This window comes from Sander lucioperca, chromosome 22, assembly GCF_008315115.2.
Source record: "Sander lucioperca isolate FBNREF2018 chromosome 22, SLUC_FBN_1.2, whole genome shotgun sequence".
Lineage (NCBI taxonomy): Eukaryota > Metazoa > Chordata > Actinopteri > Perciformes > Percidae > Sander > Sander lucioperca.
Genome location: NC_050194.1, coordinates 14,995,788 through 15,014,362, shown reverse-complemented (window position 1 = coordinate 15,014,362; position 18,575 = coordinate 14,995,788). Strand labels below are relative to the sequence as shown.

The 18,575-nt window shown below is 39.9% G+C and overlaps 1 protein-coding gene across 10 annotated transcripts in view; it reads left to right on the top strand.

Moving 5' to 3' along the window:
- The window catches only part of plce1 (phospholipase C, epsilon 1), an 86,546-nt gene that overhangs the window by 36,061 nt on the left and 31,910 nt on the right, over window positions 1-18,575 (top strand). For all 10 annotated transcript variants that reach the window (XM_031315513.2, XM_031315512.2, XM_031315511.2 and 7 more), the window contains 4 exons: window positions 2,217-2,398; window positions 3,632-3,771; window positions 16,655-16,809; window positions 17,001-17,168. In XM_031315513.2, the coding sequence (XP_031171373.1) occupies window positions 2,217-2,398; window positions 3,632-3,771; window positions 16,655-16,809; window positions 17,001-17,168 (645 nt within the window). The remainder of the gene's footprint in view (window positions 1-2,216; window positions 2,399-3,631; window positions 3,772-16,654; window positions 16,810-17,000; window positions 17,169-18,575) is intronic.

Below are 18,575 nucleotides of genomic sequence, written 5' to 3'. Positions count from 1 at the left end.
TCTTTGTGTGTGCATATACACATACTACTGTGTTTTTGTGATTTTGAAGGAAAGTCGGGCTGTATGTCCATGTGTGTGTAGTTTCAAGATGAGTTTGTCTGTTTGTGTGTGTGTGTGTGAAGACAGCTGCTTTGTGTCTGTCAAAAGCAACACCACATTCCCCGCAGTGTCATTTAAAGTCGGGCTCTCTTACACACTCATATACACACAAACACAAACAGCTTTTTGAGTTCCATTAGTCACCTCTTTCAGACTCTTGGGCTGTGTGTTAGAGTAGAAATGGCACTTACAGTTATTGGGGAGTATATCTTTTAAAAATGTTTTCATGTTAAGAAAGAAAATGTATCACATCAGAAGAAATTGATTTTTACTGTATATATGTATATAACATGTAACACAACTCGTTCCTTTTAGCAATCACTTTTTTAGTAGTTTTATCTGTAAATTCACTAACGTAGCACAGAGGTTTACATCAAATACACTAAGTGGGTTGTGTGTTTCTGCGTGAAAGAGCTACTAAGTTAGGTTTCCTTGTTTCTCAAAAGCTTTCATGCTAGTTGTTGACAACAAGCCAAAGGGAAACACTCACTTGTCATTCATTCATTGTCACAAAGTCATATTTAAAAAATCTTGTATTAAGAGTCTTGATCCAGCGCAAAATGTCAACTGCAGTATAATTATCTTTAAAAAAAAATCTGTTGGCTCTATTGATCCTTGATTTAGACAGTGGTCATCTCTAGTCGCCTTAATAAGGTGTTTAACTGCCAAAATTCATAAGCAGGACACATAAGCAGAGACAAAGTCCATATTAGTTGTTGTTTAGGGCCGTTTGCAGCTACTTACCAATCCAATGATATTTCTGTTGCTTCGATACATAGTACTGAAATATTCAAGCAATGTGAAATGGCATTGAAACTTCTCTACAAATGAATTCTTTGGGTTTTATTTGTTTATTAGTGACAGGAAAACAGAAAATCCAGCTAATTAACTGAGTAAAGAACAGAGGCATGCTGCTGTTTTGCTATGTATTAAATGTGGCAAAATACACTGTTAATGTACATGCGTGCTATGTGCGTGCGTGCTCGCGTGTTTGTGTATTTCTTTGTGTCTTACCCTCTCTCTCCTTCTCCTTCACGCTGGCTCTCTCACTCTTTAAACGTGCAGGCTGGTATGTCTCCTTTCCCCCGGGATGGCCCAGATCTGACAACAGTTAGGCCTACACCCAATGCAGGAAATAAATCCCACTGAGACAAGTAGTGGGCCAACTGAACACAGATTCACATGTACTAAACTCTGAGAATTAACACCATAAACCTTGGGGCGTGATGTCCTTCACCTACCTCCTTCCTGGCATTATTATGAAGCAGGGCGTATTGACAATTACACCCGCGCCGTATTTTCTCATTAAACCTGTATTGCATTCATCCCCCCACTCTGTCACCAGTATCAATCTTGTCCCAATTTTGTAATATCCACCCCCGCTGAAGGCATTAGCGCCCACTTACAGTGCCACAAAATGTTGCCGTAATGGCTTTTCTCTGAAATTTGTGCCCAAAGAGCTCATCTGCTGGGTCACATAAGGACAAAGTACAAGCCAATTGGTTTGGATAAGTGTTTCCTTATTTGTCGGATGGATTTTGTTCCGAGAAGAGTGTGAACTGAAGGAGGAGGAGGCTTTTCTTTAAGGTCAAAATGTTCGCTCGGTTAAAAATCTTCAGTGACGTCTCTTCTTTCTCTCTTGCCTCCCACCTTCCTTTTCTCCATCTCCCCATTATTCTCCTTGCTCTATATACCGACGTGTCCCTTTCCCACCTTTCTTTCTATCTGTTATGTGCCTCAGTGGTATTTCTCTTTATTAATTCTTCCTTTTCACGCTTAGATTTCTTTTCTGCGGAGAGGAAATTGCTTCCGATAATGGCCGGAGAGAGGAGCTGATGACAATGACCTCTGATTCAAACGTTGTGTAACAGTCTGAAAGGTGAAAAACAGCACCGGTTGAGGTGATTTTTGCCAGAAAGCTTTTGTATCACTCTTTAATCTGAGTTATTCCGGGTATTGCATACTTCAAGGTTGATAAAGCGGGATCGGCCTTACCACTATACTGAATTAACTGTGCATCACTGTACCTGTGGACGCTTTATGAAAATGGAACCTTTATTTATATAAATGTAACTTTCTTAAGTCAGTGACACATTTGTCAATGACTTCCTCAACAGGTTAACAACTATGTGCAGGACAGAGAGGAACGCAACCTGATTTATCCCGCCAAAAAGCTCCTGCTGTCTTACCCTGGATGTGTGTGTCTCAGGGAGTCTCGTTGGCTATCGCACACCAACAGCGCCAGCCCAGCCAGACCAGACCTGATCCTCTGCCGTTGTCCTCCTTTTCATCCACCTAGGTTTGTATCCATTTTTTTTGTCTGATATAGTTTTTCTTATAACCAATAAAAATCTGGAGTCCTGGAGATGCTGTACATTTTTTTTAATGAAGTAAAGGTAGCTAATTAACAGTAACTTGAAGGTGAAAAAAAAAAGAAAAGAAAGATATTGTAATTTATAGCAGCTGTAATGTAGCCTGGAAATCCAGACCCAAATCCGAAAGATTAAGGGGCGCTGGCACCAAGTATGCATTTGAAAATTTCACTGCACGCAATTGGATAACACTATGACCAATCACAACAATACACAGGGTGACGTATTCGCTAAGCCCCATACGCTTAGCTACCAGCTGAGCCAAGTGGTAGATTAAACTCTTGCTGCATTCGGTCGGCAAAACAGCAAAAACGTCCTTCTTGCAAAGGAATGATTCGAGCACCGTCTTCTGTTCCTCTTTTAGGTAAAAAGCCAAGTCTAACTCGTTCATTGTAGCGGCCAAAGCCGTTTCAAACAACTGGTGTTCATTCGTAGCCATCTTGCAATGTTTACTAATGACTTTGACGTCGCAGCACTGTCGTCATCTGTTTAGCTCGCCTGTGGCCTGCCTATATCAGATACACCAATGTGATTGGTGCAGCTCGGCTACAAGGGCATAGTTAATGAGCATCATCGCTGAATGTCAGAGTGACTCGCTGAGCAAATTCAAATTGTGCTGTCGCGAGAACTCTGGATTTCCAGGGTAGCTGTAATGTGTGCTGGTTTTATAAAACAAGTAGGTGGAAAACAGACTGACTCTAGGGTTAAAAATGACACTAAAGAAATGCACTCTTTGCAACAAGGATAATAGACCGAACATCTTTGCCTTTTAACGAAAACGAGCAATTTGATGGCATCTCCTTGGGCTTTAGGAGAAATTGTGATTGGTATATGTAATTATTTTGTGACACTTTATGGACCAGTTAATTAATTGACATTTGAAGAAAGCTTGAGTTGTAGCCTGCAACTGGCATCTACAATGACTTAACATTCTGTATATGTATGCATGCATACGTCACAGAGATCTTCCGGTTACACATTTGTAACACTGCAAAAGTTAAGCTGTTATGTTGCATATTATAGATGCTAGGCTTTATGCTAGTTGTAGATGCTAACAAGTGAACAGACAATTGGCTGCATCACTGGGCATGCCAATGTTCAGGTTAGAATATCAGGCAAACTTAACTGTTTTTTTCCTTCCTCGTTTCCACTTGTTCTAGGTTTTTTGCTTGTGGCCAGAGGACGTCGGTGTGTTCCCTGCTGACTGGAGCCCTACTAGAGGCCACAGCAGCTCTCGGTGCCCGCTCCGCTCTGCCCTACCCTTTGCCCCAGGGCCCCAACAGCCACGCAGTGCTGAAAGGTGGGTGTTGTACTGTAGAAAATGCTGAATATTCTGCATTCAGTTGTATTGTCTCTTATGTAAAGTGTGTGTTCCAACAATAGTATAAATCAACAGTTTCATACTAGATGTTCATCCGCTAATAAATAGAGGAGCATTGCATTTGATGACAAGTGAAGCAGGGACTTTGGTCAGAGATTCTGTATCTGTTTGATTCTGAGAAGAAAAGGTTGTCACTATTCCCCTGTGGTCCATGGCTCCACTCTTTTCTCTTCCTCTCTACTGTTTTCCCACATGGTCCCTTATCCACAGCGGTTTTGGGTCGCACGTCTATAGTTGATCCCAGTGGTTGCCCTTTCCTTTTTACTTTTCTCTTTATTTCCTTTGCTGTCCCCTCTCTCTCTCTCTCTCTCTCTCTCTCTCTCTCTCTCTCTCTCTCTCTCTCTCTCTCTCTCTCTCTCTCTCTACTCCATTCTCCAATTTAGACACACATGCACACACAAGGCTGAAGTGGTGTTGATGCACAGGGTGAAGAAAAAGCCTCCTGACATCACAGGGTCCACACAACACTGATGCACACACACACATCAGGTTATGTCTTAACATCTGAAAAGAGGTCATGTGCACTTCAAACATGCTCCTCTGAAAAGGTTAGGACACACACACACATGAATGAATGTACCTTACACACACACACACACACACACACACACACACACACACACACACACACACACACACACACGTTTGCCAGCTTTACATTGAACTTAAACCACATGGCAGCAGCTAGCCTTGTTCCTGAAATGCCTTGAGAAAGACATTAAAAGGTCAATTGTAAAACTTATGTCTTAAAAGACATATGTCCTCTCTGTCTGTCTCTCTCACTCTCATACTATCCACGACTTCATCTTCGGTCTTCGTCGGTCAGTTGCATAGCTGGTAACTGTCTGTCCACCTTCTCTACAATGATGTTACGTATGACATAAATGTAAGCTGATCCCGACGTTAATTTCCACTGGCTTTGGTCCAGGGGACAGACTGTCTCTGGCAAGATCAAGGAGACGCACGCGCGCACACACACGCACACGCACACGCACACACACGCACAAACACACACAGATATGCATTTTTCTCTGACTTGCTTCCTTTTTAATCATGTTAATAACAGAACTTTATTTTTGTCAGACAAGCTTTTGAATGCAAAAAACACACACTCATACAGCACATATCTTCAACATGACACTGCGTTCTGTTCTAATGGGTTACAGGAAACAGAATAGAGCCAGACACGCGCACACATAGCAGCTTAGAAGTCTTGGCAGGACTAGGTTTTCATAGGCACACACACACACACACACACACACACACACACACACACACACACACACACAGCATGAGAGACTCACTGTCTAACTTTCTCTGTCTCTCTAATCTAGTACCAAAGCTATCCAGATATTGCCCATGAGCATTACCTTAGAGAAGACTTACTGTAATTCCATTGTCACATTGTTACACACAAAGTTATCTATTTTCAATCTGCCATTCATCTTTGCCTTTCACTCGGTAACCACCTGTGTGGCTGTGGCATTTATATGATTTCATATTTTGTGTACCAGAAAGCAGACATTATGTCCCTTTAACAAAGAAAGAAATACATATACAGTACTGTTGTTTAGCTGTTTTAAAGGTTTTAATTCACTTGCTGAGTGCAGTGCTGAAAGCTTAAAAAGAATCAAACAAAAGAGTGGCTTTTGAAAAACATTTTCTTTTTTGCAAGAACTAACTACTCCAACTGACTCCAAATGGCAATTAAGATAAGGCATAGTTTGTAAGGTGAAAGTAATTATCAGATGTCATAAAAGATATTTCATTATCCTGAATACTTCGGGAAGGTCTGACTTAAGTTTCAAATTTGGATAGTGCTAGTGTAGTTATTGCTTTCTTACCATTTATGGTATTCTTCCTCTCTTCAGTGTTTCTACATACAGTAACAACCTGCTCTTATTCTCTCATGCGTTAGCAAAAAAGCTTTTTCTCAATCTAACTTCTGTAATTCAGTTTAAAATGAACCTAAAACACTTAAAACCTACCAGCAAAAATAAGTGTAAATGGACTACGCTTATATAACACTTTTCTACCTTAGCAGACAAAGCGCTTGTGTCTGTTTATTGACTGTACAACCTTGGAACCAGGGTGTTGAATAATAATAATAATAACTATTATGCATTTTTAGGTCAGTCTTTTCAGTTTCTACCAGCGTGTGCTAGCTTTTCACACAGAATCTAGGGGATGAATTTGTTCATCTGTTGTTTGACTGGGTTCGAAATAGACATGCGGCTTTCGAAACGTGTGTGCACCGCCATTGTCTGTCCCCTGGAAATCAAATAAAAAATGTTTTTTAATCCTCTTTGGTGAGGGTCACCTACTGTATATGTCACCTCTATACAAAAGCTTTTGTGTTCTCTCTCCATACATTTTCTTTCCTTATTTCTTTTTGCCTTCATCCTCTTCCTTAAGCAGAAATGCACCTGTCGTGCAACAAAAAAAGAAGAATGACAGCTACTTTTTCTTCTTCATCTTGGTGGTAATTGCATATCACAGGTAAAAGTTTAGATGGATATTTATGTTAAGGTCTGCTGGTTTATGCCAGCAGAGCAGGTGTTAGGTTTGACAAATGCTGGATATTCTTTACAGTGTATCATATTTTAGAATTAAACATTATTTTGTCATTCTCAGTTTCTGTGCACTGCATATTTTCAATAGCGTAGTTAAAAAATTGCATTAATACAGTATGGATCTTGTAATTATGAGTTTGTTTTCCCATAAATCTGACGAACTTACTATGAGATACAGAGGTTGTGATTGAAAGAAAACACCTCCATTTTTATTTTACTTGGTGTATGCAGTGTCTTTGTGTATATAATTCCTGTTTCTATCATATCCTGTCATAATAAAGTATTGATTTTAGATTCAGTAGAGTGGTAGCAAAACTGGACTGGAAGTACAGCTTAACAAACTTGTGGCTCTGGGCCAAATGCTTTCAAGGATTACCAGGATAATTGCCTGGCCATCCTCTGTGTATTCTTAGCGTTTTAATGTGAGTGGTGATAGGTGGAATACCACATTTAATGTAAAAGATCTGAAAGCATTTTGCTGGTTCCTCTGATGTATATGAATGACTTATGTCTTTCCGCAGCAGAGCAGTCATTTGGTTTTAGTAGCAGGTCAGGAAGGACGTTTTGGAGATGATAAATTATGTTTACAGGTTGAGTCAGTACATGTCTGGGTCAGTACGACAGGCTTTTGTCGTGAGGGTAAACCATTGACACCTATAAAGACAAATACTGGTGTTAGAAAAAAATGTTAACTGGGTAAGTCAAGGGTAAGGTCAAGGTTGTGTGTTTCTGTGTGTGCTGCGTAAGCACTGGGGTAGGGATACTGAGAAATAGAGAGGAGAAAATTCACTGATGAATATGTCAGTAATTAGGAGCAGTTGTAGTTTCGTGGAGCTTGTCTTTGTAAAAAGTTTGATGCCACCAACTACTTCTATAATAATCTAGCAGTATTGTGAAAGAAATGGTTGAAAAATGATTTTCTGCCGTTTGAAGACATCACTTTGGGTTCTGCCAGGTTGTGACGGCCATTATTTTTTGACATTTTATAGATCAAACAATCAAAAAAAATAGACAGATTAATCGATAATGAAAATCATTGTTAGTTGCAGCCTTAGAAGAAAGCAAAACACCATATTCATTCGTTTATTTATTCATTAGGTTATCTATCATATTCTCATGTGCAGTATTAATCTGTGAAACAGGCAAGAGGTGAATGATCGCAGTGCGAAAATAAATCACAATAATCACAATCACAAAATTACAAGACACAAATAGTCCATTTATAAAATAAATAAGTTACAGGTATAAGCAAGAAATCAAAATTGAAGAAACAGTGAACCCATTAACAACACCAAACAAAAGAGTTACAACATGGTCATAAATAACTAAACAAAAAGAGTTCACACAACAGCAAGGGTAGCACAGCTGTCATTTAATAATAAAGTGATCCTATAGGTTTGTGGAGTATTTGTTATTCTTCAAATAGTGGATGTGTCATTTTGGCATTAAATATCTCCTGTTGTCCCATTTACTGTAAAAGTATACTGTACACAGTTATCAAAGTACAAGAACAAACTCTACTAAAGACCACTGGGATTTAGCCATATTTATGTGAACTATAAATAGGAGTGGTTAAAGAGCTTTTTTTTTTTTACATGGCTTCCTTTATAGCACAATTTACTGTACTGTACGCTAAAAGGAAGTAGGCAGCTCAGTAATAGGCTGCCATCCTTCCAGCTCAATATTGGTGTTTCTTTCTTTTTTCTTTCTCCCTCTTCCTCTCTGTCGGCATTGTACATTGTGTTGCCTGCCGGCATTGACAGCAGATGTGGTGGGGAATCATACTGGAGGGAAGTCTCAAGGATTTCAAGAACACATATTGTTAACATGGCCATAATTGCTAAAAATACTCTTCTGAACGTTTGTTAGATGGGATTGTGACATTCTTTTTTTCCTTCTTTTTTTTTACGTTTCAGTACTGTACAAATATACCATGTTTGTGCATTAGGTCTGGTGAAATGAAAGATAATATTTTGACCAAGATAACAGTTCAGAACAACCTTGCTAGCTGTTTCTGTGACAAATGACCGCATGTTTTCCAATTAGGTTGGAGGGACTGTTACACTCATTGTATCAGACAGACTGCTCATAAGGTATACTGAAGCCAATCTTTTAAGACACCTTCTCTAAGCAAAATGATACAGCAGCATGTAAGTGAATAATTTCTGCTGCCTTCATACTGAGTAACAAATATAGGGCAACATGTTTTATCCAACCTACATTTATACTGTACAGTGTAGGGCTGCCGCTAACAAATAATTTCGGTATTGCTTAATCTGTTAATTATGTTTTAGATTTATTGTTTAGTTCATAACATGTCACTGTTTCCCAGAGTGTAAAGTGTCGTCCTCAAATTGTTTGCCTTGTCAGACCCAACAGTCTAAAACCCAAAGACAAAGAATATGTGGCATTTTTGCTTAATAAATGACTTAAACAATTAGCAAACTGTTCAACTACATTTCTGTTAAAGGTCCCATGACATGGTGCTCTTTGGATGCTTTTATATAGACCTTAGTGGTTCCCTAATACTGTATCTAAAGTCTTTTTTCCTGAAATTCAGCCTTGGTGCAGAATTACAGCCACTAGAGCCAGTCCCACAATAAGCTTTCCTTAGTATGTGCCATTTCTGTGTCTGTAGCTATTGAGGAGGAGAGAGGGGGGGCAAGGTGGAGGGTGGGGGTGTGGCCTTGACCAACTGCCACTTTGCTCGTTTGAAAGCCATGATTTCTCTCTCTTTCTCATGGGCGGGCCAAATTCTCTGGGCGGGCAAATCAGAGAAAGGGGAGGTAACCGTCCTCCTTATGATGTCATAAGGAGGAGATTCCAGATCGGCCCATATGAGCTTTTATTTTCTCAAAGGCAGAGCAGGATACCCAGAGCTCGGTTTAGACATATCACCATTTCTAGCCACTGGGGGACCATAGGCAGACTGGGGGAACGCATATTAATGTTAAAAACCTCATAAAGTGAAATTTTCATGCCATGGGACCTTTAATAGACTCGTTGACTAGACTTGTTGCAGCACTTAAACTGAAATAAACTGAATAGAGTCATTAAAGACACATTGGGAAGTATCATGTAAACAGCAGTAAAAAGATCAGCACCTTTCTGTGACTTGTTGCATCATGGGAATCTTGTTTTCCCAAAATACAGAATTTATAACATTTTCCATCCAATGATTCTGTGTGTAGGACAAGATGAGATAGGGAGACAGAGAGGGGAAAATGTTTTTTTTTTTGATCTGTTGCTATCCCTTATTGTTTCTACAGTCTGTCCATATATGTTTGTGCATAGGGATGGTCTGGCTGGTCTAACTCTAGCGCGTGGCTGTGAACTATGTATGGTGTCAGAGAAGAGTGGGCGGGAGAGAGAGAGAAAGTGATTGTAGTCAGTAGAGAGAGCAAAGACTGTTTGCTGATAAGGAAAGGGAGAGAAACCAGGTGAGTGAAAAAGAGCAATAGACCTGACAAGATACAGCAGAGAGAGAGAGAGAGAGAGAGAGAGAGAGAGAGAGAGAGAGAGAGAGAGAGAGAGAGAGAGAGAGCAGCTGCAGGAGAGACGGGACTGACGGCTCAAAAGTAGACAAGTCCCTCGCTCTGGCACTCAAACTGTGTGGAAGCAGAGTGGCCAGCTGTATCTAGCAACCATGAAGAACTCTCACAGAATGGACTACAAGCTTATCAGTGAGTAGAGGAAATGTGAGTTACAGTATGGCTTCCAGTGTCTTCACAGAGCTGAGAGAAATTGTAACATTGACTGAGTAGTACACATGAAATAAGTCTGCATGTATTTTCTTTTTTAAATGTAGGGACTACTGTATGTTGTCTAGTGTGGTCAGCACTTAGTTGTTATGCATATGCGAAATCAAGAGGGACTTAATTCATTAAAAAGGAGTACCTGAACCATTTGTTTACATGGTAATCAGGGAATCTGATTATGATAGCAAGTAATTTGCTCAGCTGTGTCTTAAAGAAATATTACACGTTTAGTAAAAAAAAAAAAAATCTGACTTGGTTTAATCTAAAGTGTCGGATTATATTATGTCTATTGGTGATGGATTTGTATAGTTTCTTTCTTAATTCCTTATGTGTTGTCATTTTAAAAACGGCAGAATCCTGCTCTGTGGAAGATGTAGTCGGTGCATGTTACCTTCTCTGTTTTTAGTACCAAATGCAAGCTCACAGTTTCAATGTGTGCTTAACTGTCTTGGCAGGACTTGTGGCCTTTTGTGTTTGAATTGTACCTCAACGTGCCATTGTGTTTTCATGTCTTTAATATAAATGTCACTGTTTTGAAAGATGTTAATGTTGCTTTGTTCACTGGCAGAGAGTGTGACTAAGTAAGACCATGGACCAGCATACTCTTTTGTGATTAGTTTTTTGTTTCCCTTTATATTTTACATACTGAATTGCAAGACTTTATTCATTTGTGAATTCAAAACACATTTTCCACCAACTCACTGTGATCGCTAGCCTGACACCAGACCCTTCTCAGTTGTAACTGAGAGTGGGTCTGGGCAAGGTTCATTCACAGCTCGTTTCCAAAGGGGCGTCACCAACAGACGCTGCTCAAATCCCTCCCAATCAGACCAACGATCCGGGTGACGTAGCAGCGACAGCAGGATCAACGGGTTGCTGCGCTTCAATGGCCATCATGTTGAATGTAAACAAAAAGCTGCTTGCTGTCGCTGCGCTATCGTCATCGTGTAAAGCCCGCCTCAACGGTTGTGATTGGTGCCTCGATTTGGAAAAATTGGAAACGGGCTTGAATGGGCTCTTGGCCAGACTGACTTGCAGAGCAATTTTTAAATTTGCCGGAAGTTCGTCAGGGTTTTCCCAGGCTATGTGATCGCTTGTATCTAATATAAACTGCAGGGGGCAGTCACATTGCAATTCATTTCAAACTTTTGACAATTGTATTTAAACGTGATGGATGATGCAGCAGTTTTGAAAATGTGTGCGAGTATGCAAGTGTTGCGCACTGTGCCCCCTTCATACCAGAAACCTGACAGAATGACAGTCAAGAATTCCAGGATCTCTGGGCAACTTCACATTCTATTGACCCTAAGCATTAATGTCACACAAGGCTATGGATATGTTTTGTCTCTGAGGTTACAGCAACACACCTTACAGTTAAAAACCGAACTACCACAATCCCCCATAAGTTCCATCTGATTTGTGTCAAGTCACTGTGAGGTTACACAGAGACACTGAACTAATTTGGTAAAGGCCCCACTTTCTTTTTTTGTGTTTTGTCCTTTGCAGTTTAAATGGGCCTCATTCACAGTATATTTTGACCCGATACCTCTTATATGAAGAGAATAGTATAAAGCAAACATTTTGGATTAAATGCTTCTTTAAAAATCTTACTTAGTTATTATTTAACTTAATTATGGGGCTTATTTTATGCTGAAATTTGACTGTTGGATTCATAACAAGGAGTCTTTTGCTTAATCAGTCCGTACTAAAAACCTAAATGTTACAGTATATTTATATCTACACGTGGTTCCGTGTGCATGCAGTATGCACATCTGATCCAAGAGGGAAACTCCCTGTGATAACTGTGTTGTCAGACAGATCAATATTTATTGTTTCTGCTGCTGCTGTGTGTCTGTGTATTTGGCTGAGTCTGTGTATTATGAGTCTTTAGGCTATTTGTTTTTGTATGTCTGTTGCTACCACTTGATACTACTTGTTTCTTTTTATTTGCACAAGTGTGTGTATGACCCTTAAGGGAAACTGCCTAATGCTAGCCTGACAAGCCAGACCCACATCAACATGTTGGGTCTGGGATCTCACCATTGACGGAGCTCAATCAGAGGGGCGGGATAAACGGTTGTCTTTCAAATTCCCTCTGCACGCAATAGGATAGTGCTACAACCAGGCAGAGCAACGAAGAAGGTAGCGAAGCAAGTTGATAGATTAAACTTTTGCCGTATCCGGTCGGCAAAACTCCGAACACATCTTCCTTTTTTAAGAATAATTTCAGTGCCGTTCTTTGTTCTTTTCTCAAAGAAAAGCTTAACTCCAAGTCTTCCAGAAGACCGCTGTTCCCAGCAGCAGCAGCAGCCATAAGCCCGCCCACCGACTCTATACACGATGTGATTGGCCTGACCAGAGTTTGGTTTTTCCAGCTCGCAAGCCAACGGAGAGTGCCTAGACCCCCCTGGCTGCAAAATAAATTTGCTGCCACTAGGGTGCGTCTAGATTTCTATGCTAGCCTAATGCTGCAGTTTGACTAGAAATTGCATTATATATCATCAATGATATTTTAATATATAGAGATTTTAAAGGGACATTTTGATGTGTATTTCCTGTACAATACTTAACAGACACTCAAAATATAGTGCGTTCCAGAGTTACACATGTGATGATGCAATACTACAGTAGATCAGGTCTCAGATGTTAGTATTGTGGAAAGTTTAATCTTTCACCCCTAAAACAGCAGAAAGCAAAAGAAGTTTGTTGATGTTTTGAATAGAAATGATTTTACATGCACGATTTGTATTTATAGGTTCATAGGCTAATTTGTTAACAGTCCTTCGTCTGAGGCTGTTTGTGCTGCACCTGTTTGAGTGCCCTACATACTCCAGCAGGGAAGTTGTCATCAGCTCTAAACGTGGTTGTGAGAACAGTGTGTACGTGTGCACTTGGCCGGCAAAGAAAGACGGCAGGGTCTATGCTCAGGGTTCCTCTCCTTTTGGTTGGTGTACATAACGTGTGATTTACTCAGTGAACAAAACAGGGCTAACAAAGAATCAGGTCATGACACTGAGTGTCTTTTAAATTCCAGACATTAAATTAACCAACACACATATAGTTGCAATTTTCTCAGCTTCAGTGTGATTTTATTAAAGTTTTCTTAAAGTATATATATTATTTTAAAAGGGTAAACATGCAGCTGTCTAACCCTCTAAACATGAACCCTAGTTGAGACAGAAAAATGAACAATAACTGGTTTAGTTTTGATCAGACGTCACACATGAAATATTAAAATGATGTTTTTGATATATCAACCACAGAGAAGGATACTGTACATGACACACATGCACACACACCCACAGGGTATTTGTATTCAGCATGCATTACATATGAGTAAACCCATGCTTAGAAATCACAGGGAGATCATGGTCAATTAGTCCAGGTTCATGTTCTCTCAGTCTCACAGCAGGAGTGCTGTATGCTCAGTATTGCTAAACAGTGTTTCTTAAACTAGTGTTTATGATCTGTAATGGGCCAGGGGTCTTTTTCTCATGGGTCCTCAACAGATTATATTAGATACATGTATCAACGTCACTGGAATCCAAGATCTTGTTCCATCCAGTCTTTAGTGTTTATTCATAACAGTTCTCTGTTGTCATTAGTGATATTGCACAGTTTATGTGAAGCTTTGCAGGCAGAAGTTAAGCATTTCATGAATAACACATGATAAAGCAAATTAAATAAAAACAATTTGAATACAGTTTTTAATCCATCAATTTTAATTTGGGACCCAAACAATGTTTTTGAGAATGTAGGTCTTTGGCACTTTTTAAGAATAAACATGTATTTAAAAAAAAAAAACAAAAAACAAAAAACAAAAAACAGGTACCTCAGTTGTTTTACTTTATCGTCAACATGTTATGGTTTTCTGTTTCAATACACATTTTTTTAATTGGTTTTTCAGAATCTCTTAAGACCCTTATGTCACTGCCTTGTCTGACAGCCTTGTCCGCCTGCGTGTTTCCTAGTTTAAAGCATTAATAAATGAATAATTGAGTCCTCTGCATGGTCATGAAATTCATATGACTAATTTGAAGGTGTCTTCATTTCCACTTCAAAAGATTGCGAAAACCGTTCTGGGCAAGAGGTGAGGAGATATTACTCGTATGCGTGAGCGATGGAAGATTTTATAGTTTTTAAACTGTACTAATATCATCTTCTCATAATCTTATTTTTATGGCATTTTTGCGAACCTATGCCATGCAATAGGAAGAGAGGCGCTGACCAATGACAAATGTTGTGAACCAGATGAAAGTTCACATCTCGACTACATAGTGTGATATGTAGGCTACCACATTTTTATTACCATAGTGCTTTTGTGAAATAGCTACTTAGTAACCATGATAGTTTTCTCCGGAATGCAACTTTATTTACAGGCCATATATTCTCTATAGTATCAGAACGTGCGGCTCTCTGAAACACATTTTCCTTTTTCATTTAATGGACGTATGTCTATGAGAAATAGGTTGCAGGTCTGGTCTCTATAAATGAATCATCATTCATAACCTGCAGTCACTCTCTGTGTAGGAAATTTAAAGGATTTAGTGGATTACGCTGTCTTTCTAACTGTGATAGATAGCTCACACCTGCTGCAAAGTATAAACTACACAATTTCCACTTATTCGACTTATCCCTTCCTTCCTCTCTATCTTATCTCTCTATATCGCTCTCTTATCCTCTTCTCTCATTTTTCCTCTCTCTGTTTCCTCTAGGTTCATTTTCACTGATCTTTTCTCTGTTCAAACAACCTCCAGTTCTCCTATTTCTATTTCTTTTAATCTTTATTTTCCGTTTATTCTTAACTGTCTCTTATGCTCAGTCTGTCTATGTTCTTGTCCTACACACACACACACACACACACACACAGACAGACACACAGAGACACACACACACACACACACACACACACACACACACACACACACACACACACACACACACACACACACTGAGAGTTCATTACAGAAGCTGTGAGGCCGGATCCACAAATCAAACTGTGTAAATAAGCAAGTTTTGCTCCTGCAGAGCGGTCACTGCTGTTGCCATGGTTACCTGTTGCACATCTCAATGGTTACCAAGGACAACCTTTAAGCGTGCGTCCGCATATGTGTATAAACACACTAGTTTGAGAGAGAGAGAGAGAGAGAGAGAGAGAGAGAGAGTGAGAGATGTGTAGGTTTATGCTTGTACGACAATGAGCAGACAGAATCTGTCTTCCTTTTTTCCTGGTGTTCAATCTCCTTGCCTATACACATTGTACAGTATAACTTATTTGTTTTAAACTGATTTCTGTACCATATAGTGCAGATAAAATGCTGACAAAATTGATGCTTTATTCACATGCATATAACTTTATAGCTGATAACAAAATGTGCTACACAAGGCACTTCCATTTACTCTAGTTGTATTGATACTAGGGCCAGCTGCCTACTTCTGTTGGAATAAATGCTGTACAGTGTCATGGCTTGGGTTTAACCAGTCCACAACATTCAGTACTACAAACCTCTGGGTTAGAATGTAAATGGACTGTTTTTATATTATATAAAATTATTATATTCTAGTCTTAACGATTACTCAAAGCACTTTTACATACTACACACACATTCATACACTGTGGCCGAGGCTGCCGTACAACGTGCCACCTGCTCATCAGATAAACACTCACACACATTTACACTTCGATGGCGCAGCATCAGGGGGAACTCGGAGTTCTTGCCCAAGGACACTTCGACATGGGACTGCAGTGCCAGGGATCGAACTCCCAACCTTCCAATTAGCCACAGTCGCCCCTTAGGAAAACAATGTCCCAGTGACTAGAATAGGTTCTCTCATTTCTGTAATCAAAATGCAGGGAGTCCCTCAAATGATTCCTGGAAAAGCTCCTGCAGTGGAAAAGCCTGTTCGTTTATGTGGCATTCATCCCGGCAATGTACAGTATGTCTATCTGGCAGCTACAGCACCAGTGTAGAAAACTGTCCATTAGTCCTTTGTTAGCAGAGATGAGGACGGGTTTGCATATGTGTGTGTGTAAACAGACCAACTAATGGACCTAACTGAAATCCAAACACAGGAACTGGCAGGTGATCAATGCTGTTTACTTCTAGAGGGGGGCAGTGTGCAGGCTTAGTCGAGGGGGAGAGAGTATGTGGTATGCAGGGATTGATGGATCGGGAGACTTGAGGCATTCAGGTTAATCCTGTAAAAAAGATGCACATTTCACTAAAGCTTAAAACTTTTAGATAATGATCTAATGTTTTTAATTTTCTCGTATAAGCAGAAGCGGTCTCTGCTAGTGATGGCAACTCATTCTCCTTTCTTTCCGTCCTTTAACCCTTCTCTCTTGTCCTTCTCTTCAACTCTCTCACTCTGTTTTTATGAGTTCAACAGCCTTTTTCTCTCACTGTGCGCCTCAAATACCAGCTAGTTTGTGATATGGCATGTTGTCTGCTTCTTTATCTGTCCATCCAGAGCGTCAGCTGGTCAACAGTATGACCAGCAGCGGCTCTCTTCCTCCCAGTGTCAGTGGGATCAGTAAGGAGCTGGTGGACGTGCGCCACCTTGTTCAGTTCCCCGAGGAGATCGCCTGCATCCTAACTGAGCAAGAGCAGCAGCTTTACCAACGGGTGGGTGGACACGCACACAAACGCATATCTGGGACCAAAAAATATGAAGAATATTTTCATTAGTTTGATTGTAATAACTGGGTGGATGTTTGATGAGAAAAGATGAGGAGAAAATGACTAACATCACAAGAGAGTTTGTTTCTAAGCTGGCAGTAATTATAATCTAAATTATCGTCTGTTCCTTCCTGCAGGTCTTTCCCCTGGACTACCTCTGTTTCCTCACTCGAGACCTGGGCAGTCCCGAGTGTCAAACCAAACGGCACCCAAACCTCAAGGCTTCACTTTCGGTGCCCGCCATGCCTACCCAGAGTGCTCAGCGAAGTAACGCTGTGGAGGACCTGGTGGCACGCTTCAATGAGGTGAGAAGCCTGGTTGTATTGAATGTGGTATATTGGATTATCATGCTTTTTCTCAAATAATTTCTCTTTATTTATCTATTTTTTGTCTATTTCACACACATGCAACCAATTATCAAAATAGTTGCAGATTCATTTTCTGGCGATTGACTTGAATTGTTTCAGCTCTACTTCAAACCTGACATATTTTACCCTTTTCTGTATCACCTTTAAGAGTTTTAAAGGCAGTGATTCATTATAGTAACCTCGCACAGTCGGATTATATCGCACCAGTTACGTTTTTACTACAGGATTTAAGTCTGGATGAGATCACTTGATGCCAATCAGCAAACTATGTGGAATAGTTTAATGGTGCGACTGCTGAATGCCTTGAACAACTTCTTAAACAAGACCTTTTAGAGATGTTATTCATGTTGAAAGAGAGCACTTCTTAACTATTGGGAAAATATTAAAAAAAACAGTGCTTGAGTGCCTTTTAGTGACATCCCCTTAATCAGAGACAGTGAAAATGTGTGTATTGCGATTTGACATGAATGTGAAAGGTTGAAGAGCTTAGCAGACCAGTAATTGTGTTTTCCTAAAGCTGGATTTGCGTTGTGGTATGTGCCGTGTTAATCATAGCAACTTCTCAGCTCATGTCTGATGCACACACTCTGTGTGTACACAAGCGCACACACACTTACTTCACTTCAGTGGTGTAAGTTGGCTGAAGTTACTCTCCTGGGCCTTGTGTCTTTTATGGTGAGTGACTTCGAGAATAAACAATCACAACACTGTACTGCTGAGACTGAGAACGCGAGAGAGAGCGAGATTGATTGGAAATGATGATGTCATCTTTAAGTTGCATGCCTCTCACATCAGCTGGTTTTCATTTAAGTCGAGAGCGAGAGGAGAGAGACACAAAAAAATCTAACGTTTGTTGTAGCCATATATGGGCAGAGTGGAACAGGAGTCAAATGACAACAGTGATTCTCTCTTTGAAGACACCGATGAAGCTGGCTTCAAATCGTGACACTATCCGAACAAGATGAGATGCTGTCCGAGTATTCTGTCTTAGCTTTGACTGTGTACCACAGTTTGGATAAGCTTTCCTCAGTGATTGTGGACAGTGTTGTCAAATATTTACGTTGGAAAGTAAAAGGATCTTGCAATTGTTTTAGTGGATTTTCATCTCTTCACAAAGGGACTTGTCATATTACAGGGAGTTGGGTCGTGCTGTTTTCTTTAACAAACCATTAGTGGCACTGTTACGAACCAAGCTTAAACGATTAGTCGATCGATAAACAAAAAAAGGACCAACTGTTTTTATAATTGATTCATTTAAGCAAATTAAGCAAAATGACAGGAATTAATCATAACTCATATTTTCAATTGTTTTATTCCTCTCTATTTGTAAACCGAGCATCTTTG